Consider the following 26319-nt stretch of genomic DNA (forward strand, 5'->3'; position numbering starts at 1 on the left):
GCCGAACCGAGAGGGATATGCTGCTGTAGTCTCGCAGTCGGCAACGTTGTGCAAATTACGCAAATCCTTGTGAAGCACATTAATGCGCACAATGACAATTAATCGCTGCAAATTAAAATGATGACAATGTGCTGGATTTCCCCATATTCCATATTAGGCACCCCACCCGTCCGACCGACCACTCAGCGGGAATTAGGCATGGCAAACGAAACAAGAGTTAAATGTAAATCATAATTATTTATGGCTAAGCCGGCGGAGGCGGATAGTTCACATTGTGTTCGCCGTTCAGCCGTCCCTCATCGCGATGTCCTTGCTCCAGCCGCCGGTCCTCATGCCGCCCATCTAGACCCACGCCCAATCGCTCAATGAATTTAGCCGAACGGAATCCATTCTTCTGCAAAAATCAATGATCAATCAGCAAGTAATAAAATATGATGTTCAGAATGTCCCACCTCGTAGTATAGAGATCTCGCCCGTTTGGCCGCTTCTGGATCGAAGTCCCATTGGGTCCGCTCGTGAAGGATCGGCTCACCAGCCACATTGTTCTGTAGTGTCTCGGTTATTAGTCGCAGGATAAAGCCATCTGTGGGTTGGCTAACCTGAAGCAGAAGGACCAGGACCAGAGGTAGCTGGAAAAAAATTGTATAACCAATATAAATACACATAATAGCCAATTGTCGGTTAAAAAGGTGATGCTAATTTTAGTTTAGTTACAATTTTAGAATACTCTTTGTCTATATAATCTTTCATAAAAAGCACCTGTTCAACAAATTAAGAAAATCAAAAAACCCGCCTAATCTTGTTTAATCTTAAAAAAATTGCCAATAAGATACACATGCCTATTTTCACTTTTGAATAATTTGCACACAAGTTAATGTTAAGTCGGTTTAAATGTACCAAAGCATTTAAATAATATGGGCACTTCTGTATTCTATCAGATGCTATATCAGCAAAAGTACGCTTAACTGCATACAAAATTAAAAACAACAACGTCTGAAAGTGAAAACAGTAGCAAGCCACAACTTTTTTATTTCAATTATTCCTAAGTAACAGGGTTTTCATTAAATTTTGATCTTAAAAGCACAAATATCACTTTAAAATGTTGTAACTAATTTTAGTAACACACTATTTTCGATAATATAACATTTTCTTAATAAAATTGCAATGAATGTAGATTCTGTATTTTCCCAAGTTAACTTTGCTTTGTTGGACCCGGCACTTCCAATGGCGTGTGGTTAACCAGCTGGAAGGCAGATAATTAGATTGCACAAGAAACTAATCGATGAGCGTTTATTACTCATACGCCCCATATTTCACCAGTCAACATTAGCCTTCCACCGCGCAGCTTTTAATGCATTTATTCATGGCTTGTTTACTTTGATGTTACACTTACAGTCCCTATAAAGGCAAAACTCAGGTGAAACATTGTCGCGATTCGAGTCTGTATTTCAAATTAAAGAGCCGCCCGTGCGAGTCACTGGACCATTGATCACTGAAGACTACGAATCGCAGAAATCGCGTAGTTGCATAAAACGCAGCCAACCGCCAACTCGAAAAATATTGAAAATAAAAATCAACCTCACGAGCGGCAACTAAATATGGCAAACCAAACAGACTTTGAGAAGTTACACAGCCAAAACGAAGAGTGAGCCAGAAATTGAGAGAAAGACAGAGAGGGATTGAGAGATTACAGGCAAGATTCAATTTGGCTAACAAATATTTAACGGATTCGGAAATTTGTGTTAAGACATTGAGAAAAATGCCGATTGACTTGGTGGCTGTAAAAAAGTGTATTATTACTTAACATGTCGATTAAGTGGGCTTACAATAACTTTAAGCTAAGTCTTTGTATAATATCTTAAATTTAAAATTACTATTTACTTTTAAATTATAAGGAAAACAATTATTTTACGAAATAATAAAAATGTACTAGGAACGAATTATATAATTTGAGAAGTGTATAAAAAGTTTTAAAGGTTTTACAGCCTATTAATGGAGTATGATCTCCGATCTGTGACATTGCCTTCGACCTTCGAACAGGTACTTCAAAAGCTGACTTTGCCATACTCTTTTTGGCTTTATGAACTGTTTTATTTTTTTTAGTTTAGTTTAATGACACACCAAATTGGTTTTCATGGCAGACGGAACTAAGTACGCATATTCGCCAGAGGTTACTGCCATTTGCCGCAAGCCAAACGCGCCCAAAGCAAACCGAAAAAAGAAATAAAAAAGGTGGAAAATAATGTTAAACAGAAATAGAAACCTTAGGAAAAATGTGAATGCAAATGCAAGGCAAAGAAAGTGCGCCGGAGCTGAGAAGAAATGGCACAAAGTCGCAAAACGAAGAAAGCAAAAACTGGTTGGCAGCAATTTTTTTGTCGGAGCTTGACTCTTTTCATGTCTGCAGAAGTTACATAATTGTCGATCGTCATCTCGATAGGAGGTGGTCATCCAGTCGGTCCACTACCACTTTGGTAATGTGGCCCCAATTCCATTTTTGCCCACCTGAACAGCTGTCTCGGCGCACGGGGCTTCCCATCTCTTAATATTTCTCTTTGCTACCAAAAAAAAAAGAGCCTACGTGAGTCGGCTCAGGTGGGTTTTTGATGCCATAGTTATTGTTTATAAACATACATTTCCGGCAGCCTAAACGCATACGAAAAAAACACTGCGCTTAAGTTTATTCAGGACTTTCACTTTCTCAGTGAGTTGCAAAATCTTAAGGATCATTAAATTAAGTAAACAAAATAACTTACACCGAGAGAAACATTTTTTAAGTTCGCCCAGCTCTAACTGTTCTTTATAAACTAAAGTTATTGAAAAAACTATTAAAACAAATATATACAAAGGTAAATTTTATAAGAAAATAACCTTGTTATTAAATAATTAATAATATAATAAGCTCACACTTATTTGATTATTTTTAAATCAGTCGGGCCTAACCGTAAATTTTGTTATCTTAAAAAAAGGTTCTAACAATAAAAACCAATATTAAATGCTACTCAAATAATAATTGCTTTAATGTGCAAACTGTGGACTAAATAACAAGGAAACCCTTTTAGCACTGTGAAATTTAAAAAAATAAAATAAGTGATAATAAAGTCTTTTCGTTTTACGTACAAGTTATATCTAATTTTTAGAAATGTTAAAAAAAAATACCTAAGTACAAAATGTAAATGATATACCCATATATTACAAATAAAAAGAGTGTACACTTAAGCTTAAACCGTAAAGGACATTCTAATTTTAATAAATAAAGTTATCATATTTGTAGGTTTAATATGTTACTATTTTATCTTACAGTATTAGAGTAAAACCTCAATTTAAAGAGATAGAGAGGAAGCCAAACTCGAAGCCGAACTTGGAAGCTCCAACTCTCTTGCAAGCTTTCCCAATCTCTTCGTGGAGCGCGGCTTTTGGCCGTTTGTCGGCTGGCAGTGCAATTCAGTTGCCAAACAAAACGCGATCGGCGAACATCTTCGTACCGCTCCGCCCTTCCTAGCTAAACCGTTACGCCTGCGATCGGGGAGTACTATATTTTTACTATTTGGAAAACCATGGCCAGGTTGAATGCTCTTCTGCTGTCTGTAAGTTTCCGATCGCTTGATTTTCGCCTCGATGGGTGATAGGGTTTACCTCCCAAATTAACACGTCTATAGGCCCACTGACACAATTTCCGACGCTTCTACGCGAAAGTCGCACCCAAAAGAAAACCAACCGTCTGCAATTGTCGGAAATTGTGACTTGAATTTCCAATGAGCCTTAGTTGGTTCTTCTTTCGATATTTATTTGTTTTCGTCGTCCCAAAAAGTGACACATTTCCAAACCATATGTGGGCCAAATTTGAAGTCTCTCTCTTACGGCGGAAAGACCTTGAAAGCGATCTTTCTCTTCCTTCTCTCTCTGTCTCTATCTCTCTCTTTTGGCCAAGTTGAAAGCCAAGCAAAATGTGTCATAATCTCTGGGCAACAAGTTGTGGCCAAGTTGCGCTTCGTGGTTATTGTTGGTACAATTGCATAACCGTTGCTTGGTTGTTGGTTAAAGCGCCTGGACGCGATTTCTTGGAAATACATTGTTTACCAATTTTGTGTAGCTGACACAGTGAGCTAATGAGCATTTGCTGGTTTTAATGTGATGTTTAACTTCCCTAAATCGGGCTTGCTAAATTAAACTACTTTCACATTGTTATGTTTGTTATTACAAATTTCAATTAAAACTTTACTTTTACCAAAACCACGCACCAGTTTAATTCGTAATAATCACATTAAAACCGAAAAAAAAACAAATTAAATTGCTAAAATCCCAAACTTTCCCTAAGTGACGATCTTTTGAAAATAGATAAGTTTATAGTGCCAGACCTTAAAGAAATTTGATACGGCAAAATCATTTTGAATTAAACTCAAAAATTGTGTACTAATCAGAATCGGTAATATTTCGAAATTGGGACCAACTAAACTGCAGAAGTATTAAATACTATAATTTAATTTATCTCGACTTTAAAGCCCTTAAGTTTTAACTTAATTTATCTAGATTTTAAAGCCCTTAAGTTGTAACGGAAGCAATTTTAAAGAAATATACCTCTGTGTCAAGAAAAAGTAGTATTATTTCGACTTAAAAGCACATCAAGCAAACTTGATGTCGCGAAGAAGTCAAACATTGTTAATTAATTCCAAAAACAAAAATTATTTAATTCTTTTTCAGCTTCTTTTATTTATTCTTGCATTTGTGGCCCACACATCGTTTGCCACTGTTCAGCCAAAGGCACCAAACTTCCAGTACTTTGAAAGGTATTTATGAGTAATTTACCGAAAACTAATTTTCCAAATAAAACCAAACGATTTATTTCAGGCCCAAATACCGTTATCCCTATTATGATGAGCATGGACGCGGAAAACTTCTCTATGGCTATGGCGGACCAGAATTGTATCAGTACAAGACCTACACGCCACTGGAGGGCATACACTAAGCTTTTTTAATATTTAGTTGCATTGTAGCTTATAATTTATTTACTCCGCTTTATTTAAATTAAACGTTTTTTTATACACCCATAACGTGCTAGATTTCTCAACAACTTGACCAACAGATGGCGCTGGTAGTCCCATGAGACAGTTTCCATGGGCTGCCCTTTTTATAATAGCTAGCAATTAGTTGGCTTTGACTTAACATATTTATTTATTTATTTATTTATTTAATGTATGAAAATCTTACGGGATGAATCCTTAAGAAATATATAAATTAGAAATATAGAGCAATTTTGTGTCATTATTTTCAAGCTACACCTTTTGGGCGGGAATATTATTTCAAAAGTATGCATAGCTATAAAATAGCTAAAGGGCGCATCAAGACAACGATAGTACCGATATTTTGACAATATCGATAGCATCGGTGTGTATCGATGTTTGTCCATCTTTAGTGTAAACTTGTGTTGTTTTTTGCCGAAAGAGTTCAGAATTTGCATTTACTTAGAAATACTCTATTAAATATGTCCCGCAAGGAAGCCCTGTCGCAGTTTATCAATCAGATTCACGGCCGACCCGTTGCCGTAAAGCTCAACAACGGCGTGGACTACCGAGGTGAGTTCAATCAGTTTGCAATAAACAAAAGCCGGCAATCACGTTTTACTTCCCGATTTCCAGGGGTTTTGGCCTGCCTGGATGGCTACATGAACATCTGCCTGGAACAAACGGAGGAGTATGTGAACGGGCAGCTGAAAAACAAGTACGGCGATGCCTTCATCCGGGGCAACAATGTCCTCTACATATCCACGCAGAAACGGAGGGTCTGAAATCGTAGTGCCTAAGTTTATCCCGTAAATACAACAGTCTCCACAAAAACACAAACATCCTTGGGTTGCTTGGTTTAGGTGTATCGAAAGGCTGGGGACCGACCTCCAATAATAATTGGTAGAATGGTCCTTATAGTTGGTACCTTTCTTTACTCTCAGTTTCAAAGGCTTACAGAAACAAAACGTTCTAAATTAAAACAAAACATATGTATTGCAGTTTATAAATATAGCTGAATCAAAATAGGAGATTGTGTGATCAAATAAGTATCTTCCTTACAAAAGTGGCGCATCACTTTTCACACCCCATTAAAAATTAACCTTTACTGTATTATACAAGATCGCAGCTTATGCTTCTTTCTGTCTACTTTGAAGTACCGTCCTAACAGTTTTTCCATAGTTTCAGAGTGATTTTCATATCAGTATTATATATTACTCCAGTAGATGTGCTCCTTAGAATTTAAGAAAAGGTCCAAATCGTAGCTTTGAAGATGCCTAGTTTTTCAAAACAAGTTTATATATCAACTGAATCCAGTCTTGCCTCCCCCGTAAAGTTAAAGCAAAGGAGTAGGGTAAAGGATCGTAGCTTAAGTTTATTCCATAAATATACTATCTAGAGCGATGAGGGTACTTTACGCACTCAACTTGGATAGTGGGAAGTGCCGTACTCCCGCGGAATGGCTCCAAAGTGCCTTAGCTGGGGGACTGAGTAACCGGAGCCCAGAGCGGCTATCAGGCGCTCCCCGCGGTATCCGAACTTCCGCTCGTAGACTGGACGCCAGGCGCGGCCAAAGTGCGGATCGAAGGGAATCTCGCTGGGCTGCTGGAATGGCGAGTTGCCAAAGAAGAGTCGGTCCAGGTAGTCCAGTACCGCCTTCTTCTTCTGGAAGTGCTCCAGGAACGGATTGGCTGTGGCGGCGGTTCGAGGATCCTGGGAGGCCAGGTTTTTGAAGTACTGGAAGTTCACCAGGTCCACGTTGGAGAAGTCAAAGACCCCGGGCAGATCGTGCAGCGTGGCTCGCACCCGGACCATGGAGCACTGTGCAGCCAAGGGCAATGTTAATGCGGTGATTAGTGGGTGACGGGTGGCTGCTTTAATTACCCACTTACCATTACGGCCAGTGCAGCAATTAAGACGTATTTGCACATTGCAATTGATACGATGTTCGGAGGACAGGAGACACCTATACGCTGCCCCGCGCGGAATTCAACTGATTTGAATAAATTCGGCCAACTGCACGGGCTCGATGGCAGTGCGTCCGGTTGCCCAGCGATTCCAGCGATTTGCAATCGGTCCCAGTCCCAGGTCTTGTATTCTGTTGTAATATCCCAAATTGCATTACCCAATCCCCAATGTCGCGGTGTCCACCGAAAACCCAGCCAAATGTGACCGTCGTAATTAATTGATATGCATGTCGCATCAAGAGGCGTTCCATTCACAGCCCTCGTCACCACGACGATGGTCTCGTTCATTTGGGTATCGGTCACCGCTGCCGGCACTGCCACTTTGTTACTCGCGGGCGAACCCATAGATAACAATCTATAGATCTTAATGAGTCTGCTTTGTTTGTACGACCCAAGATCGGTGCATCAAGCTGAAACCACTTGCCTGATTTGAAAAGAGTGCAGTCTGCTTGGTTTACCTTTGTTTATTTATGTCAAAACACATTAGTTTGGCATCGGGTAAAATGGTGAAATATTTTAATCAGTTTAGTCAGCAGGAATTGAAAAGCTGAAACTTTAATAAATCTATTTATGCTCGAGCTCATGACAAAACTCAAATAAAAAATAAAATGAATAAAATTTCAAAAAGTGTTCTTTGTTTTAGTTTCTTGGAAGTAAACTATAAAAAAATAACAAAAATAAACAAAAAAAAATAACGATGACCTTGAAGATGTAAATTACTTTGCAAGGTCGCCCCAGATTTATTTGTAAATTTGGGAATAATAATAGGCTTAGTTAGTTATTATGTTATAACTTAGAATATAAAATTCTGAAGACATTTTTTTCCATATTTCTTTTTATTAAGGATTTATAAAAATGTATGTATATAGCATACAAAATTTTGAAAAGGTACTTTATAGCGTTTTAATGGGACGTATATAAAGTAAACTAAGTCTTTTTCGAACTCAAAATATGAAAAGAAATACAGCTGTACATACAATGAAAAAAGGATTTGAAAACGATTTTATTTAAAAAGTACTGTTTTTTGCTGAATTTAATTTTATTTATATTATCAGAACCCTTTATTCCAACCATTTGTAAAAAGACTCAGTTTCTGGTTTAAGTAAAATATTTGTTTTTATTAGAAGACGGTTCTTAGTAAAAAGTTGTTACTTATCTTGCAGTACTTTTGGCATTTTAGGTCCAAATAAATCCTTATATTATTAATTTTAAAAAATTAACAAAACGAAATGATGCCTTATTGGAAGACAAACAATGTGAAGCTGCCTGCAATAAGAGATTTAATGAGATATAAGTACATTGAAAGACGAAAATTTGTATAAGATTTGAATTATACTTACAATTTGCAATTTACTCAGACTGTCCTTACCGAAACAAGCTAAACTCCCTACAAAAAACAAAATGTTTCACTGACTCTTTTGTAAGACCCAGGCCCATTTTCTATAATCAATCAATATGCAAATGGCAACCGAGTTCTGGTGCGTATAGCGACTGCCAAATTTCTATAGAAACTGAAACAAACAATGCCTTTATGCCAAGGAATGGCAGCATGGTCCTTCCCCACACAATTACGTAAAGTTGAGGTTTAGTTGGCTTTGTGAAATACGCACTCAACAAAACACTTTTTAGGCCGCTGACAGGGAACCAAACGGGAAAAAAATCACTGAGACACTTTATTTTAGTTGAAAAAAGGAGTTATTTAATCTTAAAAAACTATTTTCGAATAGTTTCAATCTAAGCTACAGGAATTTCAGTGCAAAAAATTCGAAGAAACCACCGGAACTATGGCAACAAAACCGGGAAAGGGCGATGGCAAGCAGGGCAAAGGGAAGGTAAGTACCAAAAATATATCACTTATTTGTTCTGCAGCTGGTACACTTTATACTCTGGCCAAGCACACATCCTTGCGCCTCGAAAGCTGGCAACGTAATGGCGAAACGAGGTCCTTGCTGCGACCCAAGTATATTTTTGTGTTTAAAATTTTTTTGCGCCTATTTGCGCCTACTTTTTAATAAGTTTGTCAGAGAGCTCCTGACGGAGCCAAGGCAGCTCACTCCTTGATGGAACTTTGTCACGAAACATAATTTGCAATTTCCGGCCCATCCGGCCGGTGGAGTAGCCACCATGTGCGTGCCAAGCTGTGAAGGAAAAATAGTCGGAAAGCCGGAAAGCCGGAAAGTCGGAAAGCCGTAAAGTCGGAACAGAGCGATTGGAGCGGTGCAATTTTGTTACAGCTACCAATTTATTTGGCCTGATCTGGCCTTTGCCGGGCCGGTTGGTGAGTGTCGAAGTCTCATCAGACCCAACGCAATAAAAGAGTCGATAAATCACTCACGTATACGACCCTAGGCTCACCTTATTCATTTAGATGCACATCAAAATAAATATGTATTTATGTAAGGAGCAATCTTTGAGGTAGGTGGGGTGTCTGCTGTTGTTCCCCATATCCCCCCTTCCCAGGACCTGCTAATCGAGTTGTGTGCAATTTGTTTATTCCACCTCATCCTGTTGTGACGTCAGGCCAGAAAGTTTTTCGCCTTCGTTCGTTACCTGAAGAGGCCGCTGACGTGGCGGATGTCATCACGAAAATGTCTTGACTTTAAGTTTAGGTTCCTTTTGGGCTCAGTCTTGCTTCGCCGCTCTCGCCGGATAGATTTGCCGGAGGAGATAGTCGGACACATTCTCATTCGCGTTTTGCTGTGAGTCGAGCTCAGAGCTCCGTGGTCATCAGACAATCTCGAATTCCTTCTGGCCCAAAAGCGATCCCAATTTCAGCCAGGATGTGGAAGCTAGCCAACAAGGCCATGGCGGTATATGACTATTAGATTGCATCTGCAATAGTAACTTTTAGCTGATTGAACCCTTTAGATATGTGTGCCTGTGAGTGTGACTGCAGTGCGTTTCATAATCATAATGACATGGCAGCGAGATCAGAAATATTCAAAATTTATAGTATTTTCGTTAAGATTTTTGTGACGTCGATTTGGAAATTTTTTTAAAACGAAAGTTAAAAATATTTTTTACTCCTTTCTCAAAAAAATGTATTAAAAAATGAATTGCAAAAGTGCTCTATTTCAGTATGCTTTTACCTTATGCGAGAAGAAACTTTTTTTCGATCTTAAAATTTAAAAAAAATAAGTCTTGAAGTTGAGAAAAAACAAAATTAAGAGAACCCTAAAGGATTTTAATTGTATTTATGTCAAAAGAAAACCCGTAAATGTATTTTATTTTGGTAAACGTTAAAAATAGAGTTGCTAAAATTTTAATAAAATAATTGTAATTTAACGAAGGGGCGCTATATTAATGTTAAATGCACTGTATATATGATGATGCAATAAAAATAATGACTTATGTCTGAAGATTTTGGAACGCATTGTAAGCTAGGGATCTGTAAATACCACGAGTGCCTGTCTGTGTCTAATATAAATAACCGATGTCTTTCCATATGTACAACCTGTAAATACAACCTGTAGTCGTTTCTTCAAATCTAAAACTCAACTCGTAGTCGTAGCTAAGTAGGACAGATCGCTCCCCATCTCAAATCATATTCAGTCTAGTGTAAGCATCGCAATGTCTGAGGTTGCGAGTGCCTCAGGATGTGCCGATCCTCTGGAGGAGATCGCCAGCGACGGCGACTGGGATGGCGACGAGGTAACACCTCCTTGGGTATTTACCTCAAATATAAGCCCCATCAAACGATATTTGGATATACGTATCTCCTCTTAAGTCGCATGCCGCATTCTGCTTGGTTCTCCTCTCTCATGATCCCTCTCACCTGCCCCAAATCCAGCTTGCACCCAACTCCGAAAGTGTCTGATGTTAGTGGTATCAGGTAAGTGGCCACCACCCAACCAGATCCCCTTCCCAGCTTCGTTTCTTTTGTGGCACCATCAGTGGAATGTTGCATGCACCACACACTCCGTAAACCCGTAAATCCGTAAACCGTCCACCCTACGAACCCAGTGATTCAGCCATACTGTTGATCCAATTTTCCCCAGCTGAGGACCTCCAAGAACAAGGTCGAAGGCGGCGGGGGCGGTGGTGGCGATGCCGATGACTTCGATGCCTGGATGAAGTCCCGCCAGTTGCTCAAGCCCGATGACCAGCTGGATCTCACCGAGGCGGAGCTGGGCGAGGAGGTCACCAAGGTCCTCACGCCCACCAACACCAATGTCATCCGGAATCTCGTGGTCTATAGCTTTAAGGAGGGTGAGTTTGTCTTGGCTCCAGTGCCTGGCAATACGGTCACCCTGATCGCCTTTCCCGGAAACTCACTGCACATCGATTCGGAGGAGGGTCGTCGCCAGATCGAGGAGTCGGACGAGATCGGCTACCCGCTTCCCATGCCCAACTACACGGTGGTGGAGCAGCGCGAGCCCGAAAACGTCGATGGAGAGGAGGGAGAGGGCGAGGAGGACGACGATGGCGCCAAGTAAGTAGCCAACAGACTTTAATTTATATTCAGTTATCTTTGGGAAAATGACTAAGACTTTAAAAAAGGGTAAACACCATTTTTCATCCTATATAAGATATCAAGTTTATTGCAACATCAAAAGACTAGTCAATCTAACCCTAGCGACATTTAGGAACTATATAAGCTAGAACAACCTATTTATATGCATTTACTTCTCAAAACACTACGGCTAATTTAGAGCTAAGCCTCGCAATTGACAATGAGATGTAGCTCTCTTAGTTTTTATAACTAACTAAACCCTATCTTGCAAATTATACATTGAAGTTATGTGAATGTTACATATAGTAAACATTTTGATATTAATGATTCATATTACTTTAGCGCAAAGGAGGGAGGAGCAGAGGAGGAGGAGGTCGAGGAAGAGGATGATGAGGAGGCCAAGGGCACCGAGGGCGATGAAGGCGAGGGGGAGGGCGAGGGAGAGGGTGGCGCGGCCCGCGCTGAAGACGAAGAACAGGCCCAGCCGGTGGCAGCCGCTTCCTCCAAAAAACGGAAGCTGATCAACCAGTTCAACTACTGCGAACGTGGTGCCTTAACTTACTCAAATCCCAAGAGGGTAAGTACGATTATTGTATTATTATTATATTACAAATAATTAATAAAAATTTCATATTTACCTTAAAGAATGTGGACACCCAAACCATTCCTCCACCACGCTCCCAGTTCGGGGCCAATGTGCTGCAGTGGGTCATCTACGATTCCTATATGGAGAATTTCGAGGAACAGCAGCGGGATGGCAGTAAGAAGGAGGACCGCAAGCGTGGCAGACGGGAAAAGAAGTTCCGGGACAAGACCGCCATTGCCGAGCAGCTGAACAAGAAGTATCTCAAGTGCTGGCAGATCCTCGAGCGCATGATTAACCAGAATATCTACGACGACATTGCCCACGACTACCGCTACTGGGAGGATCCAGCCGACGAGTTCAGGGAGGGCGAGGGCAACCTGCTGCCCTTGTGGAAGTTCCAGTATGACAAGACCAAGAAGATGAACGTCACCGACATCCTCTTCAATCCGAGCTACTACGATCTGTTTGCCGTCTGCTTTGGATCGCGTAAGTTTCAAACCTTAAAATATTTAAATGCATGATATAATTTACAATCTCTATTTTAGACGACTTCATGAAGCAAACCAACGAGGGTTACTTGTGTCTCTTCACCGTTAAGAATCCCTCATTCCCGGACTACATTAGTAGGTTTAAACTACGCTAATCACATATGATTACACATTGATTATACCTCAATTAATTTTAGTTCAAACCGATAGCGGGGTAATGTGCTGCGACATCCATCCCACATATCCTTTTTTGGCTGTGATCGGACTTTACGACGGAAATGTGGCTGTGTATAACTTGCGCGAGGACTGCAAGGAACCGCTGTACGTCTCCAAAGGAGTCAATTGCAAACACGGCGAGTGCGTGTGGCAGATTAAGTGGGGTCTGGACATGACCGACGGCGAAGTGAACTTCTTCTCGGTTTCTTCCGATGGGCGGGTCTTCAACTGGATCCTCATGCAGAACAAGCTGTGGGTCACCACCATCATCACATTGTACCGGGAGAACGGCCTGGTGGACGGGCCTGATGGTACCAAGGTCAGTCTGAAGAGCGGGGGCTCCTGCATGGTGTTCCATCCCTTCGACAACAAGGTAGGCATTTATAAATATATATTATGGACGCTAATATTTGCCATAAATATTTCCTTCTTTTATAATTGACTGGTATTTTGGTTTAACCTTTCAGAAGGTTTTATAACTTTGAGCTAGAACTATAATCCTTTTAAAGTAATAATCTTGTCGAGCCTCATTTCCTGTTCTCAAGGTTTTTCTGGTGGGCACTGAATGTGGGTACATCTACAAATGCAGCACGGCCTTTAGCTCCAAGTACCTAATGACCTACGATGCCCACAACATGTCCGTCTACCGCATCGATTTCAACCGGTTCAACAGCAACATCTTCGTGTCCTGCAGCGGCGACTGGCGGGTTAAAGTGTGGGAGGACATGCGTCCCGACCCTCTCTTCATCTTTGATCTGGGCGCTGCCGTGGGTGATGTGAAATGGGCTCCTTACTCGAGCACCGTATTCGCAGCGGTAACCACTGAGGGCAAGGTGCATGTTTTCGATTTGAATGTTAACAAATACAAGGCTATATGCGTTCAGGCAGTGGTTCCGAAGCGGAAGAACAAGCTCACCAGACTGGCCTTCAACGAGAAGCTCGCCTTTATTGTGGTGGGCGATGAAAAGTAAGTATCTTTAATTATATTTCACTCAATTAAAAAAAAAATTAACTAGATCACTCTATGAAAACAGTAACAGTAACAGTTTAAACCATTAAACACTTAAAGAAACAATTGACAAAAAAAAAACATGGTTATAAAGACTTGACGTTATGTAACTGAATTAACCTAATTTGACTTTCTAATGCCAACAAAAAAGTTGGACTGTAGGAACAGCGGCTTTTAACTTGGTTTATATTTTGAATTGCATACATATCAATATACTAGTCAACATTTGAATAATTTGGATATTGATTTGATATTTCCAAAATACTTACATGACTTTATTTACCTGGTTTTGCTTTGACAAACCTACAGTCCTAGCATAATGGATGTTCATCGAAATTTCGTCTTTGCCTGCCTCTCTTTTCTTCACTTTTTGTTTTAGTAATAAAATAAACTTAAACCCTTCCTAATTTGCAGGGGAGTGACCACATCGCTGAAGCTGTCGCCCAATCTCCGCATGATGGTCAAGCCGCCGAAGAAGCAGCTCTATCTCGACCAGACCACTTTGCAGGTTGCCAAGCTGGAGAAGCTGCTGTCCCTGGTCCGTGAACTTCCGGAGGGCAGTGTGGTGCCCGATGCAGCCACCACTGTGCGCAGCTAAATCCGATTCATGATCCCAGTTAGTTTGCTTATGGCCAGCAGGAAAACACTATAATCTGATTGTATGTATTTTATTTTACACATAGATCTGCTGGTTATAAAAGAATTTTGACTCTTCCCTCTTATGTTACGTTATGTTCCTATCAATCTAACAAAAATTTGCTATCAACGTGCGGTTGACCTCAACCAACATAAGGAACTCAGAAGCAATGTAAAAATCACAAAATTGTATATATGCTTAGAAATCAAATAAACGTTGAATAAAACTTTAGTCAAATCCGTTTTAAGGTCTGGTGTTCAACAAAAAAAGTTAGAGGATTGAAAGATCTTGAGGCCTCTTATTCGAAACACCAGACCAAAGTTAGTACAAAAAATTGTTCTCTTAATGCTTATTCCATTCCAATTTAGTTTTCTGTGAGTTTTGTCTAGTTTGATGTTTAGTCTTCACCCTGTCGACCAATTTTCATTTAATTTTGGTTTTCAGTAACTTGGAACTGAACTAAGAAATCTCATATCATCGCCGACAGGCGGATTATCTAGTACAATTGGCTTTTTCCTGGAAAGTTACTCCATAATGATCACGATTTCAATAGTCACTGATCCTAATTTATAATCTCAGCGTTCAGCACACACACTCTTTTTGTTAAGTTCATGGATTTTTTTGTTATAAGGAAAGGCTCTTATCAAGTTGGCCTAATCCTCCTCCGCATCCAGGTCAGCGGACCTCACCTTGATGTGCTTCTCCTCCAGATACTCGAGCACGTTATTCGGACACATAACGCTTTTGCCCAGGAAGAGCACCGTGGACATGGGATGCAGGTAGTCCGCCGAGAAGGTGGTGGCCTTCCAGCCGAAGAATCCGTTGGCCCGAGCCTCGGTACCAGTAATGGAGTAGGGCAGCAGATTGACGCCCACCTGATTGAGCTTGGAGAACTGGACGCGGAAATAGTGACCGTCGGTGGCCTTGATCCAGTAGAATCCTTCGTTGTCCACGTACGGCTTGCTCTGCGACTTCTTCATCGCATTGGATCGCTCCAGGTCCTGGACATTGAAGCTAATGTCGATGTCGTAGGCATCCGGAGACAGGTGGTTCGTCTCGATGGCGCTCTGCAGGGCCCGGTTGTCCAGCCAGTAGCGTATGCCCACGTTCTCGAACTCCTCCAGCACGTGGTTGAAGGTGGTCCTCAGCTTGTCCAGGCAGCAGGGTGGCGTATGCTTGCCCAGGTAGGAGTAGTAGGGCCTTTCATTGTACACACTCCCGATGCACGACTTGGTGGTCCGTTCGCAGCCGAACAAATCGATGTCGGTAATGAGCGGCAGCGATGTGTTCGACGACGAGAACTGGCCGTCCAGGACCAAGCCGTGCCCCTGACCCCACACCTCCCTCGCCTGGGCCTTGCCGGGCACCCTGTAGGCCCGCCTTACAATCCGCTTGATCTGCAGTTTCTTGTACATCTCCCGGAACTGCCGCCTTCGCAGATCCATTCTCCTCTGTTTGGTGTGAAACGAGGCGAACAGACGACGACCCTCCTGGAAAGCTTGCGGAAACACCGTGGTCTGAAAGGATATTTGTTACTCAATTGGGCTACAAAAGGACCTTAAAGAAGAGTTCTCACCGACAAATTGGCAATTTTGGCCTGCATGTATAGCATTTCCGGGAAAGGCAGAGTAAATGGCTCGGGCATGGCTCCCAAAACGGATGCATCTAGCAGGATGGCGTGTTTTTGCAGGAACTACTCACAAAATAAAACGGTTGACATTACAATTATATTAATATTATTTTTTTTAATATTTAAATTTTTTTTGCATATAAATTTATTTTAATATTTTCATGTTTGAACGAATTTGCCTTTAATTCTAAACCCCCTAATTGCTACGAAAAACCTTATTATAATAAATCAAAAATAGTCAAAACTTCCTAGCTTTAATAAACTAGGTTGCTTACATAAGTCTCCAAAACTTTTTTTTAAGCTAGATGCTTGTTTTACTTCGAAACTTCTATAACTTTTTTACTTGCTCATAAAAACTTTTTTGTTAGTCATAAAAATCTGATTTTTTTTTTTGATAAATTGCTTTGTTTTAGACCCCTTAACCAACTTTTTATAACACTTACGGCCTAAGTACACTAATCTTTTGTACAAATAGTACCCACCAAATCGCATCGTCTGCTGTCATTGGTGGCCACCAGTTCCAGCGTCCAGTCAGGCAGATCCAGGGTCATTCTGACGCAGCTGCTGAAGGACTTGAGGTTTCCGGCGAAGGGGACCAGTACCATCCGACGCACTGTCTCTTCGGGCGGAACTGGTGGCCGCTGCTCCTTGGGCTGTCCCGGCTGACCCAGTGAGTTGATCTCGCGCAGGATCTTCTGCAAGATGTTCTTGCTGCTCAGCCGCACACCGTCCGGCATGATGAGGACGTACTTGGTGCGAATGGCGGCCAGGGGATTCAGCTCCTGCCGCGTGTGCCGCACATCAAAGGCCAGACTTTGAAAGACCACGGTACGCTCCTCGCCGGCGGTTAGATTACGCTCGTAGTTAACCGGCGGATAGGCATACTCGGCACCGCCATCTTGCAGCACCAGGATAGGCATGTTGGGTATCACGTCCAGGATGCTATCGATGCTTGCCCTGAGGTCCTGCTCGAAGTTGTAGTGGCCGTAGAACACGATGGTGATGGACTTCCGGATGTGCTTGTTGGCATTGCGCACCTTATCCTTGGGCGACAGTTTGGCCGCTTTTGGCGGCTCCTCCGGTGCCACCGACTCCCCCGATAGGGCTCTGCTAATCCGGCGCCAAAGCAGCGTGTTCCAGGTGTAGTAGAAGAACACCAGGTTGGCCAGCAGGAAGCCCAGCAGGACGAGCTTCACCAGTCGCAGCCGAAAGACCTTCATAGTGGATGGCAGGATGTGCTCTAGATTTTGCCAGCGATGTGTGTATCTGTATCTCAGTTTGCTCCCGGGAATCTAAGCTGCAACTACATGGCTAGCAGGGTAATCCTTTTCCTTGAACCACACTAGCTCCGACTGCCGCTCCTCCCGCGGATGGTTCTTGTTCATTCTAAAAAGTCAATTGACTCGATTTAAGGACTCATTTAAAGTGGTATTTCCGCTTTTGCAAAACTTTGTTTTTGTGCCTATTCCTCTTTCGTCGGCTATGCGCAAATACAGTTATCCTCCCCCTGCGGAAAAGCGCTTTCAGCTCGAACAGCTGATGGCCCGGAGCTGGGAAAACGGATGGAAAGCTTTTACCCAGGATAAGTGACCGATAATATTATCCCATTCTCGAAAGCTTCTTATCACGCTTTTCCCGCCAATAGCTTTTTCGTTCTTGAAAGCTTAAATCCTTAAAATTCCATATATAATCGGAATTTAAGCGAAATGCCAACGTTCGCACATTGATTATTCTGGATTGTTACCATATTAATCTTTATACTAACTTCAGTTAATAACCTTATGAAATGATTATTTTTATAAATACAGAATGCCTGGGGAACAAAATTTGTGTATGAAACTTTTATTATATTAAGTTTTTGATTAAGAAAGTAAAAACTTTACTCAGACAAAATTAATATTTACTAAGCAAAACTTTAAGCTTTTTGCTTGATTTAAAAATAAATAAAATCATAATGAATAAACTACTTTTGAAAACAGTAAAAGCAGTTATTTATTTTAATTAATAAAATATAAAACATTCGTCTAAAATATTTTTTAACAGGGATGGTTCCGGAAATCTCAGACAAATTTCTGGACGGTTGGTCTGAAAAATGTTTGATTTTTTGGAAATTTTTATAGGCTATTAGCCACTCTCAAGATGGCTTTAAAATGCTTATACAAAATTGAAAGTGACACAAATATTTGATTTGCAATTGGATTTTGTTTGAAATAGAACTCTTCGAACGTCCCTGTATAATACTGATTTTTAAGAGATCGATTTAAGTAATAATTTGCATGGCGTTCAGAAGACTATTTTCCCATGCCGGCGAAAAGCAGTGGGAAGGGCACCTCGTCGGTGGCCTGGATCTGGGGAGTGGGCGGTCGGGCCTCGCCCTCGGTGGTGCTGTTTAGCCAATAGGTGGTGACCGTGCCCTTGCCCTTCAGCTCCACATCGCCACGATGCTCCATCTGGAAGGTGCCGAACTTGTCCAGGATGGCCTTGGTGGCCGACGAAACGTGAATCTTGCCCGGCTGCCCCGTGCTCTCCATCCTCGACGCCGTGTTGACCGTGTCCCCAAAGAGGCAGTAATGTGGCATCTTCTTGCCCACAACACCGGCGCAAACTGATCCCGAGTGCATCCCAATTCTAATCTGGATTTTGTACTCCGGCTTGTGGCGCAGATTAAAGGAACTGACGGCCTGCAGGATGTCCAGCGCCATCAGAGCAATCTCGCGGGCATGCTTATCCCCATTGGGCTCGGGTAGTCCAGAGACCACCAGATACGCATCCCCAATAGTCTCCACCTTATACACATCGTAGAATCCAATGATCCGGTCGAAGGTGCTGTACAGATCGTTCAAGAAGTTCACCACATCCATGGGACTGCTGCGCGCACAGAGTTCCGTGAAGCCAACGATGTCACTGAAGTATATGGTCACGCTACTGAACTCCTCCGGCTCCACGAGATCGCCGGCCATTAGTTGCTGGGCCACGGGACGTGGAAGAATCTGGTAGAGCAGCTCCTCCGTGCGCTGTTTCTCCAGGCTCAGCTGGCGGGTTTTCTCCTCCACGAGGCTCTCCAAATTATTGGCATACTGTTCCATGCGGTTCAGTAGATCGTCCATCAGATTCTCACAGAAGCCCCTGTTTGGGATTAAGCACACATAAGCGGGAGAATACTATAAAAGTGAACACTCACTTCATTATGGTGCGAATATTACCGCGGATTGTGGAGAAGGTGGGCCTTTCCTCCTGGTTGTCCGCCCAGCACTTTTCCATCAGTTCCAGCAGGTCCGGCGGACATTCACGTTCCCGGATAAGTGGCCGGAATCCGTTGCACTGCCGTACTTTGTGCAAGATCGTGTGTACATCCATCTGCTGACGGGCTTCCTGATACGGTCCGCCGCGATTGACAATCTCCTCCAGAATTATGCCAAACGAGTAGACATCGCCACGCTGCGTGGCCGGACAGCAGCCCGGAATGGAGGTAAGTGGCAGGAGCTCGGGGGCAATCCACAGAAGCTCTAAAACGATTAAATATCAATGAGGTCCAAAATGAAAATAGAAATGAACGTAAAATTAAGATAAACGAAATTCTTCAACAACAATGCCCAGTGTGTATTATCTCGGCTTTTAAATATTTATTTCTTTTGTACTATTTTTGTGGTCAGATTAGGATAAGGTACACCGAAATCTTTTACAAACGTATACTATCATTAAAATTTTCAGTATTATACAGTCTATAATCAAAACCAGTTTAATCATAAATAAGAAAGTTGGCAAACCTCGGCAATCCGAAGTTTATATACCCTTGCAGCTATGCAAAAAGGAAATCTTCTTTAAAAAAAATATAAATTTTAAACAATGTAATTTTAATATTCCGATTGATCCCAAAGTCGTCCAATCCGGCTGGTTTCGACAAAGGTTTTTTAAAAATTCGAGCTTAAGATACGCTGTTTCAGCGACTAAAATGCATAACTAACTAATTTTGAATTGATGCTACAAAAATTATATATATACACATATTTTTTTTTAATTTTTGCGTTCACTGCAACTTAAAAGGTAGCCAAAAACGTTGGATGTCTAGAAAATACGTAGGCATAATGGGCCAACTCACTCAGATAGTAGTTTTGATCCCGCACGAAATCGGAGGGTGTGGTCAGCGTTCTGAGTCCAAAATCGGAGATCTTTAGGACGAATCGTCCGTCTATGAGGCAATTGCAGGACCGCAGCTTTCCATGGGCGGCTACATCGCTGTTGTGCAGATAGTTCATGCCCTTGACGATGTCGTGGATGAGCGACATGCGGAAGTTCCAGTCCAGTTCGATGGCCTCGTTCTCCAGCACGTCCTTCAAGCTGCCTCTCGAGCAATACTCGGTTAGGATGAGCACCGTGGGCCGGGGCAGATCGATGCAGGCGCCCACAAATCGCACCGTATTCTCGTGGCTCACGTCCCGCGCCTGCTTGATCTCCCAGAGCAACTGGGGAGTCAGATCCACCTTCTTCACATTCACCTTCTTGATGGCCACCCGCTCGCCCTTGAACTGCCCGATGGTGGTGTACACCTGCGGCGGCAGGGAGGTGAAACTGGCAATCGAGGCGCGGCCCGAGTGGATCCCGAACTGCTGCAGCGAGATATTCTCCACATCCAGGCGCTGCAGTCCGCCCTTGGACCCAAACATGCCCCCCATCTCGATCAGGACGTCGTCGGGACGAACGCGCCAGGTCATGTTGTTCAGCTCCTTGCTAAGCTTCATCTGCCTTAAAACGGAATACTCATTTGTATTAATTTTATTTTCACTATTAATCAAAATCAAATAAAACGTCGTATCATTTTTTTTTTTTTAGATCAGAATGTAGCGAATACGACTTGACCTAACAATCGCAGGTACAGGTCCTCAATTACTTATCCGATCTTCAACTTGAGGTTTTTTTAAAGTTTGTGTAAAGGGTACAAGATAATGAGTCTTTAAACCATTGGCTTAAAACTTCTAAACTATTTGAAACGAATTTTAAACGAATTACTTGATATTTAAGCAATTATTTTAACACTTATGGTTGCCATGCCATGTATCTTAATAGTATTGTTCATACCATAAAATATATGGCTTGAATAAATATTTAATCCTATACTTGGTTTTAGTGACTTACTTTTGGAAAATGAAGTAAGTAAAATAATAACAATACTGCAGTAATGATTAAAATTGATTGACAATTATTTCACAAAACAAAATATTAAGTCCATCCTTAGACTTAATCTTATAGCCAATTCAAGTGACTTACTTTTGTAGAAGGCAAATAACCAGAAAAACAAGACCCAAAAACAGGGCCAAGCCGAATATGGAGTACATAATGGTCGATACTGTAAATAGCAAGTGATACTATAAATGTGGATATCACAATCAGGTGCGTCTTACAGTTTCCAAGGCAATCCGTCGAGTTGCCCAGAAAACCACAGGGGGGCACATCAGGTGGTGGCTCCTCGCGTCCACCTGGCCAATGAATCTTCTTGCCATGAACAGCCGCATATTCTCTTCAAGGAAAGATTAGGGATTGGAGTATGTCTCTTAAAGCTTAAACTTGATTTCTCACTTGTGAACACCGGAGTAATGGGCCACGACCGAGAACTTTCCGTTGATTGGGTCCAGATCCAGAATGGAGTAGTCCGCATCTCGGTCGCCGTTGTCGTCGATTCGCACGTGCCCAGTGATGCCCTCGAAGGTGCGGTTCCACATCCGCCTCGTAATGTTGACCCCATCCCGGATGTCGCCGCCCTCGGTGAGGGTCTCGTTCAAGGCCATGCCCAGCAGGTAGACCCCGTCGTAGAAGGCTCCGATGAAGAAGTTCACCTCCTCGCCCTCGCCAAACGTATAGTTGTAGTCGTAGAGCGCGTTCTCCCGCACATTGTCGGCAAAGTCCTGGAACTTGGGACTCGTCGGCTGCAGCAGGCTGACCCTTAGAAGGGCCTCATACGCCTTGCGCGCCTTGGCATCGTGCTCGTCCTTCATCTCCCAGCCCTTGTCGCCCCAGTAGTCGCTTTGGAAGATCTCGACGTCCAGGAAGACCCACTCGCCGTTGGTCATGCCCAGACTGTGAGCCGCCAGCATGAATTTGCGCACCAAAACTCCGCGTACTGACAGGATCACAACTGGCCGTTTTGGAAAGCAGAAAGAGGTTTGTTAGTAAGTAACAACAGTAAAAATTTTTGCAATTTATTTTTAAACATTTTTTATCAACCTAAAGCAGTTTAAGTCCGAATTTTGTATATGGGTTACATCAATTTAATTTTCCTCTGTTTAATATAACAACTTGTATAAAAAAATATGTGTTCATTAACTACTTTTAACAATACAGAAGATCACAAAACCGATTCTTTTGAAATTTCCACGAACCATTTTCAATGATATTTAAGAGTAAATAACCACTTTTTATTTATGTAGCTTTTTTCATTTAAATTTCTTAATTGGTTTATTGCTGAAAAAGACTTGTAGATTGGTATCGCATTACAAAAAAAAGTCTAAGGCTAACAACATTGACCATGTCTTTGGAATATGCGACATATAGTATATAATACAAAAATTCAGTTTTTATATCGAAACGCTGAGAAGTAATAGTCAAATGATGGAATGTCAAACATCGCTGAATTCGTCATTAAATTGACTATCAAATGGCATTCGCAGTTAAAAATTTTTCAGATTTTCAGATTTTTGAAAAAATTGATGACCCCCACCCTTATCAAAAATGCAAAAATAGGTCATAAAATGAATTTCTTAAAAAAATCGATTTTTAAAAATCTGTTCTTGCACCAAAACAAAATTCATTTTTCTAAACCGATTGTGGATGGGTAGTGTAGGTCGCCAACTATGCAAAACAGTCTCTCTTATGGCTATACGTCTAATTTTGTCCAAGTTACAACGAAAGAACTCTTTCGGATTTTGTTTTTTGACCAAAAAAAACACCTAAAGTCCTAAATTATTATCTTTTACTATTTTTTGTCCAATTAAAATAAAGTAAAATATTATGGAAAAGTAAAAACAGGTTTGTGTAATGGCAAATCATTGAGAGTTAACCCTAAGTTTTTACAATTAAAAATGTTTTTATAACAATAAACAAGAGTTAATACTTCAATGAAGAAAACGCGAATACAAGACATTTAAAGTTGGCTTACTTCATTTAAATTTAATAAACATATAAATATTCAGTTTATGAAAAAGCTTTTTTGCAAGGACTATTTTGTTGACTGGCTGTTAGGAGTACTTAAGAGTGTATATGGTGTATATCCTGTAGCCCCAAATTCACCTCTTGCATACATGCTGGCATCCTTTAGATAGTTCTCGTAGATCTCCTCCTCATTCCCATTGAGCTCCCTTACAAAACTCAGTAGTCCCTCCTGCCGCAGTCCGTACTCCAGGTTCTTGCCCACTGTCCACGAGAAGAGCTCCGATCTGTCCACTAGCAGGGCCACATGCTTCCAGTTGAACTGCCGAAAGACGCTGGCGAAGACGAGGATGAGCCGGCACTGGCAGTAGGACATCCTGGTGAGGGTTGGGTACTTGGACTTGTCCTTGAACATGCCCTGCAAGGAGTAAGAGTATCGAGAGGGCTAGTAGCCCGTTGCTCAAGCCAGGAATGGTTCAAGCCAGGCAAATGTGTTGAGGTGTCAAACAAAACTCCATTAAATCCATTAAATCTTTTAATTTGAGTTGCTTAGATAATAGGGTTTTGTAAAATGTGTAGTTATAGTTTATCAATATCGAATAGACATTAAAGTGTCTCAAGAATATTGATAATTCTATTGCATGCAGGACATACCGTATTCTCATTCTTCCACTTATGTATCCTTCCCAGGATTCCAGAAGTCACCGTGAGCTCACCTTCCGAGGAAGGTGGCTGGCAGCAGGTGGGCGAGGGGGAAAATGCCATTTGTCAATAACACGGGAAAACTTAAATGCAAATTAAAGAGCAAGCCGAAAACCATTTAATTGCCAATGTCAAGAGTACGACCACGGCAATTAAGACGGCTAAATGTGATTGCTTCTGGCTGTGGCTGTGCGTGGGGGTACGGCAGAGATAGAGTCCGGATGTGGAGCTAAGCTAAGCTTGGGCTTCCGTATTCTTCAGGGTCGGAGGCCACATAATTGAAAGCGGCGTGCTGCGTCGCTTGACACGCGACTCGGGAATCCTCTCCCATCCTCACCTGATCCCCCATGCCGGTGATGATGGGTGTGTTCCAATAGGCGGCCAGACGTGCCACCGGCTCAAGGGCAAAGGCGCAGGCTGGTCCAATGAAGGCGATTACGTCGTCCTGGAAGTGCATGTCTGCAGCAAGTCCCGGAGCCCGGGCGCCCGAGCACGATGGGTAGCTAAAATGGGGAAACAGAGGGTCGGCTAGAAAGTTAAATATGCAAAACCAACTTGCAAACCGGAATTTTGTATACGATTTACAGAAACATTTAATAAATACTTTGAGACAGCTTAATATATAAAAAAAAAATTGTACAAAGCAAGACAACAGGTCCAAGTCCTTTGCAATCATAATGATAATTAATTAGTCATTAAAATAATGAACATTGCTCAACATTTTCCAAAAAATTATCCGATTTGTATATAACAAAAATTATTAAAGAGCAAGTATTTATCCTTAAAACAAACCACATTTAGGTGGTTCCTAATTTATTGGACATATACGATTACGAACATTTAATTTGTAGTTTTAATGCAAAGTGTACTTCAACTTTTTTGCCCACAGTACGTATACGTTATATATTGGAAGTGGTAATTTGTACGTTTATATGTAATATAGTCGAACTCGAGGTGTTCTTCTTAATTGCTAATAAAGGTTGCTGCACTAACCTGCCCTTCTTCTTCAACAGCGTTATGTTGTGGGGCCTCAGAAATACCTTGTTGATTTCTTCCAAGGCCAAATCCACGGCCGGTCCACAGCGTTCCAGATCGAATGGGGAATCTGGTAATAGCCAATGGCCAGTGGTCAGGTCATCAACAATGTTAGAACCAAATGCCAAAGCCACGCACTTACCCAAATGAGAGGCCATAAGTACGCCAACATTGTAGACACGCATCTGGCCCATTTCGCCCACTTCAGTGTACCTAGGAAGTTGAAGGGATTTGGACTCCCTACTCCTCTCGAACACTTTCACCTCTGGCCCCGTATCATTGCCATTATACCCCGCCATCGACGTGGTGGTATCCAGACTCAGATCCTTATTCACGTCCTCCCAAGAGATCTCGTTGCGCCTGGGATTGGGATGGGCACTGAAGGATCCGACGAACAGCAGGAAGGACGCGTGGATGCTGATTCGAAACAGGTGCATTTCGAGGACTTCCCAAGCAAATGACTATTTCAAAAGAAATATTTTATCCCATCACAGCCACTCATTTTGCAAAAGTTATCTGCTTCTTATAATTAACATTGATGTTTGAAATACATTTAAGGAATTTGTTTAACTTTCTACATTTCCGTAGTTATGTACATAAAAATATACTGTAATATAAAAACTGAAGTCTATTAGATATTTATTCAAATTAATTGATATAGAAAAAGAAATTATAAATAGAATTTTTTGATCAACAATTTTAATCAGCAAACCAATTGCCCTTACAGTTCTTAAATAAAAGGATAATAATTTGTAATTTTAATAATATTTTAATTCAACTTATAGAAGTAACGTTAATTTAATTTCAAACATCAATTTCCAGAGCCTTCAAATACATGACTGGACCAAAGAAATCGCAGAGATTTATTACAGTGAAAATAAGAATCAATTATCTCAAAAAGCATTCAATTTAAAAATTAATCACATAAAAGCACATCCATCCACTGATTTAATTTTATGGTTATTCTCTGGCCCAAAAATCTTCCTAGATCTTTAATATTCACACGCAGTTCTTAGTTTTCAAGGGTTTCATGGAAATTTGAAATTAATTCAAATTGCAATGAGAAGTAATGAGGCGCAAATAATTATCCACTTAAAGCTCGAAAATGTTTAAGCTGTTTTCGGTCCTTTCGGCACATCTTTAAATTAAAGGTCCTTAAAGAACTTAAAGAATTAAAAGTTCCCAAAGACTTAATACACTTTTTTTTAATTTTTTAAAAACAAACACTTCACTTTACCGTACCGAGTTGTATCACCGAAGGATAAGAGGGGAAATCTTGCCCGAAGCACGTCAATCGAATGAGGCAGCGGCCAAAACTGTTGGTCCTTTTATATATGCCAGGACCACGGCTCGGAACCATTCGTCCTGTCAGCCGAATCGCTTTGGGCCAATGGGAGGCCAGCAATTCGCTGGCCAACTGGCTTCGTCTAGCCGGAAAGTGAATCTCTAGGTTAGG

General features: G+C 41.5%; 7 protein-coding genes across 10 annotated transcripts; 3 read left to right on the forward strand and 4 right to left on the reverse strand.

The window, feature by feature from the left end:
• Positions 1 to 224: 224 nt before the first annotated feature.
• Positions 225 to 1565, reverse strand: LOC108145402. Its single transcript, XM_017270801.2, has 3 exons — positions 1394 to 1565; positions 453 to 629; positions 225 to 394 (listed from the first exon to the last, which is right to left on the reverse strand). The coding sequence occupies exons 1-3, from the start codon at positions 1424 to 1426 to the stop codon at positions 245 to 247; spliced, it is 360 nt and encodes a 119-aa protein (XP_017126290.1). The 5' UTR covers positions 1427 to 1565; the 3' UTR covers positions 225 to 244.
• Positions 1566 to 3429: 1864 nt separating this feature from the next.
• Positions 3430 to 5058, forward strand: LOC108145389. The gene is made up of 3 exons (XM_017270784.2): positions 3430 to 3587; positions 4702 to 4787; positions 4849 to 5058. The coding sequence occupies exons 1-3, from the start codon at positions 3558 to 3560 to the stop codon at positions 4964 to 4966; spliced, it is 234 nt and encodes a 77-aa protein (XP_017126273.1). The 5' UTR covers positions 3430 to 3557; the 3' UTR covers positions 4967 to 5058.
• Positions 5059 to 5400: 342 nt separating this feature from the next.
• LOC108145397 (U6 snRNA-associated Sm-like protein LSm6) lies at positions 5401 to 5834 on the forward strand. Its single transcript, XM_017270796.2, has 2 exons — positions 5401 to 5573; positions 5637 to 5834. The coding sequence occupies exons 1-2, from the start codon at positions 5483 to 5485 to the stop codon at positions 5783 to 5785; spliced, it is 240 nt and encodes a 79-aa protein (XP_017126285.1). The 5' UTR covers positions 5401 to 5482; the 3' UTR covers positions 5786 to 5834.
• A 521-nt stretch (positions 5835 to 6355) lies between these two features.
• LOC108145399 lies at positions 6356 to 7218 on the reverse strand. The gene is made up of 2 exons (XM_017270798.2): positions 6893 to 7218; positions 6356 to 6821 (listed from the first exon to the last, which is right to left on the reverse strand). The coding sequence occupies exons 1-2, from the start codon at positions 6929 to 6931 to the stop codon at positions 6423 to 6425; spliced, it is 438 nt and encodes a 145-aa protein (XP_017126287.1). The 5' UTR covers positions 6932 to 7218; the 3' UTR covers positions 6356 to 6422.
• A 1343-nt stretch (positions 7219 to 8561) lies between these two features.
• LOC108145525 (dynein intermediate chain 2, ciliary) lies at positions 8562 to 14587 on the forward strand. 4 transcript variants are annotated; one of them, XR_001774414.2, is made up of 9 exons: positions 8562 to 8799; positions 10966 to 11399; positions 11763 to 11997; positions 12066 to 12492; positions 12552 to 12629; positions 12692 to 13083; positions 13256 to 13677; positions 14134 to 14378; positions 14513 to 14587. XR_001774414.2 is itself a non-coding variant. In XM_017271012.2 (9 exons), the coding sequence occupies exons 1-8, from the start codon at positions 8752 to 8754 to the stop codon at positions 14315 to 14317; spliced, it is 2220 nt and encodes a 739-aa protein (XP_017126501.1). In that variant the 5' UTR covers positions 8562 to 8751; the 3' UTR covers positions 14318 to 14335; positions 14403 to 14587. The 4 variants fall into 4 exon arrangements, 3 of the variants coding, with proteins under 3 accessions (XP_017126501.1, XP_017126499.1, XP_017126502.1); XM_017271012.2 differs by having other exon boundaries at positions 14134 to 14335; positions 14403 to 14587; XM_017271010.2 differs by having other exon boundaries at positions 14134 to 14587.
• Positions 14588 to 14684: 97 nt separating this feature from the next.
• Positions 14685 to 17206, reverse strand: LOC108136494 (fukutin-related protein). Its single transcript, XM_017257716.2, has 3 exons — positions 16469 to 17206; positions 15933 to 16049; positions 14685 to 15873 (listed from the first exon to the last, which is right to left on the reverse strand). The coding sequence occupies exons 1-3, from the start codon at positions 17204 to 17206 to the stop codon at positions 15010 to 15012; spliced, it is 1719 nt and encodes a 572-aa protein (XP_017113205.2). The 3' UTR covers positions 14685 to 15009.
• An 838-nt stretch (positions 17207 to 18044) lies between these two features.
• On the reverse strand, positions 18045 to 26150 carry LOC108145380 (atrial natriuretic peptide receptor 1). Its single transcript, XM_041709947.1, has 12 exons — positions 26106 to 26150; positions 25006 to 25324; positions 24822 to 24933; positions 24166 to 24331; positions 23781 to 23858; positions 23268 to 23544; positions 21561 to 22116; positions 21386 to 21501; positions 21252 to 21330; positions 20086 to 20729; positions 19168 to 19492; positions 18045 to 19112 (listed from the first exon to the last, which is right to left on the reverse strand). Exons 2-12 carry the CDS (start codon positions 25298 to 25300, stop codon positions 18278 to 18280), a joined length of 3483 nt encoding a protein of 1160 aa, XP_041565881.1. The 5' UTR covers positions 25301 to 25324; positions 26106 to 26150; the 3' UTR covers positions 18045 to 18277.
• Between the last annotated feature and the right edge of the window lie 169 nt (positions 26151 to 26319).

The sequence above is a fragment of the Drosophila elegans genome, unplaced genomic scaffold, assembly GCF_018152505.1.
Source record: "Drosophila elegans isolate 14027-0461.03 unplaced genomic scaffold, ASM1815250v1 contig_520, whole genome shotgun sequence".
Classification (NCBI taxonomy): Eukaryota; Metazoa; Arthropoda; class Insecta; order Diptera; family Drosophilidae; genus Drosophila; species Drosophila elegans.

Coding starts and splice junctions, on each gene's coding strand:
- LOC108145380 (XM_041709947.1), bottom strand. CDS start 25,300: ATGCACCTGTTTCGAATCAGCATCCACGCGTCCTTCCTGCTGTTCGTC. Junction 21,502..21,560: donor CATTACTCCGGTGTTCACAA/GTGAGAAATCAA, acceptor CTTTCCTTGAAG/AGAATATGCGGCTGTTCATG. Junction 19,113..19,167: donor AATATTCGCACCATAATGAA/GTGAGTGTTCAC, acceptor AATCCCAAACAG/GGGCTTCTGTGAGAATCTGA.
- LOC108145402 (XM_017270801.2), bottom strand. CDS start 1,426: ATGTTTCACCTGAGTTTTGCCTTTATAGGGACT. Junction 630..1,393: donor GTTTTGCCTTTATAGGGACT/GTAAGTGTAACA, acceptor ATTTTTTTCCAG/CTACCTCTGGTCCTGGTCCT. Junction 395..452: donor CGAGATCTCTATACTACGAG/GTGGGACATTCT, acceptor TGATTTTTGCAG/AAGAATGGATTCCGTTCGGC.
- LOC108136494 (XM_017257716.2), bottom strand. CDS start 17,206: ATGAAGGTCTTTCGGCTGCGACTGGTGAAGCTCGTCCTGCTGGGCTTC. Junction 16,050..16,468: donor ACAGCAGACGATGCGATTTG/GTGGGTACTATT, acceptor TTTTGTGAGTAG/TTCCTGCAAAAACACGCCAT. Junction 15,874..15,932: donor CCAAAATTGCCAATTTGTCG/GTGAGAACTCTT, acceptor ATATCCTTTCAG/ACCACGGTGTTTCCGCAAGC.
- LOC108145397 (XM_017270796.2), top strand. CDS start 5,483: ATGTCCCGCAAGGAAGCCCTGTCGCAGTTTATCAATCAGATTCACGGC. Junction 5,574..5,636: donor CAACGGCGTGGACTACCGAG/GTGAGTTCAATC, acceptor CCCGATTTCCAG/GGGTTTTGGCCTGCCTGGAT.
- LOC108145389 (XM_017270784.2), top strand. CDS start 3,558: ATGGCCAGGTTGAATGCTCTTCTGCTGTCT. Junction 3,588..4,701: donor TGAATGCTCTTCTGCTGTCT/GTAAGTTTCCGA, acceptor ATTCTTTTTCAG/CTTCTTTTATTTATTCTTGC. Junction 4,788..4,848: donor AACTTCCAGTACTTTGAAAG/GTATTTATGAGT, acceptor GATTTATTTCAG/GCCCAAATACCGTTATCCCT.
- LOC108145399 (XM_017270798.2), bottom strand. CDS start 6,931: ATGTGCAAATACGTCTTAATTGCTGCACTGGCCGTAATG. Junction 6,822..6,892: donor TTGCTGCACTGGCCGTAATG/GTAAGTGGGTAA, acceptor TTGGCTGCACAG/TGCTCCATGGTCCGGGTGCG.
- LOC108145525 (XM_017271010.2), top strand. CDS start 8,752: ATGGCAACAAAACCGGGAAAGGGCGATGGCAAGCAGGGCAAAGGGAAG. Junction 12,630..12,691: donor CTCATTCCCGGACTACATTA/GTAGGTTTAAAC, acceptor AATTAATTTTAG/TTCAAACCGATAGCGGGGTA. Junction 13,084..13,255: donor TCCATCCCTTCGACAACAAG/GTAGGCATTTAT, acceptor CCTGTTCTCAAG/GTTTTTCTGGTGGGCACTGA.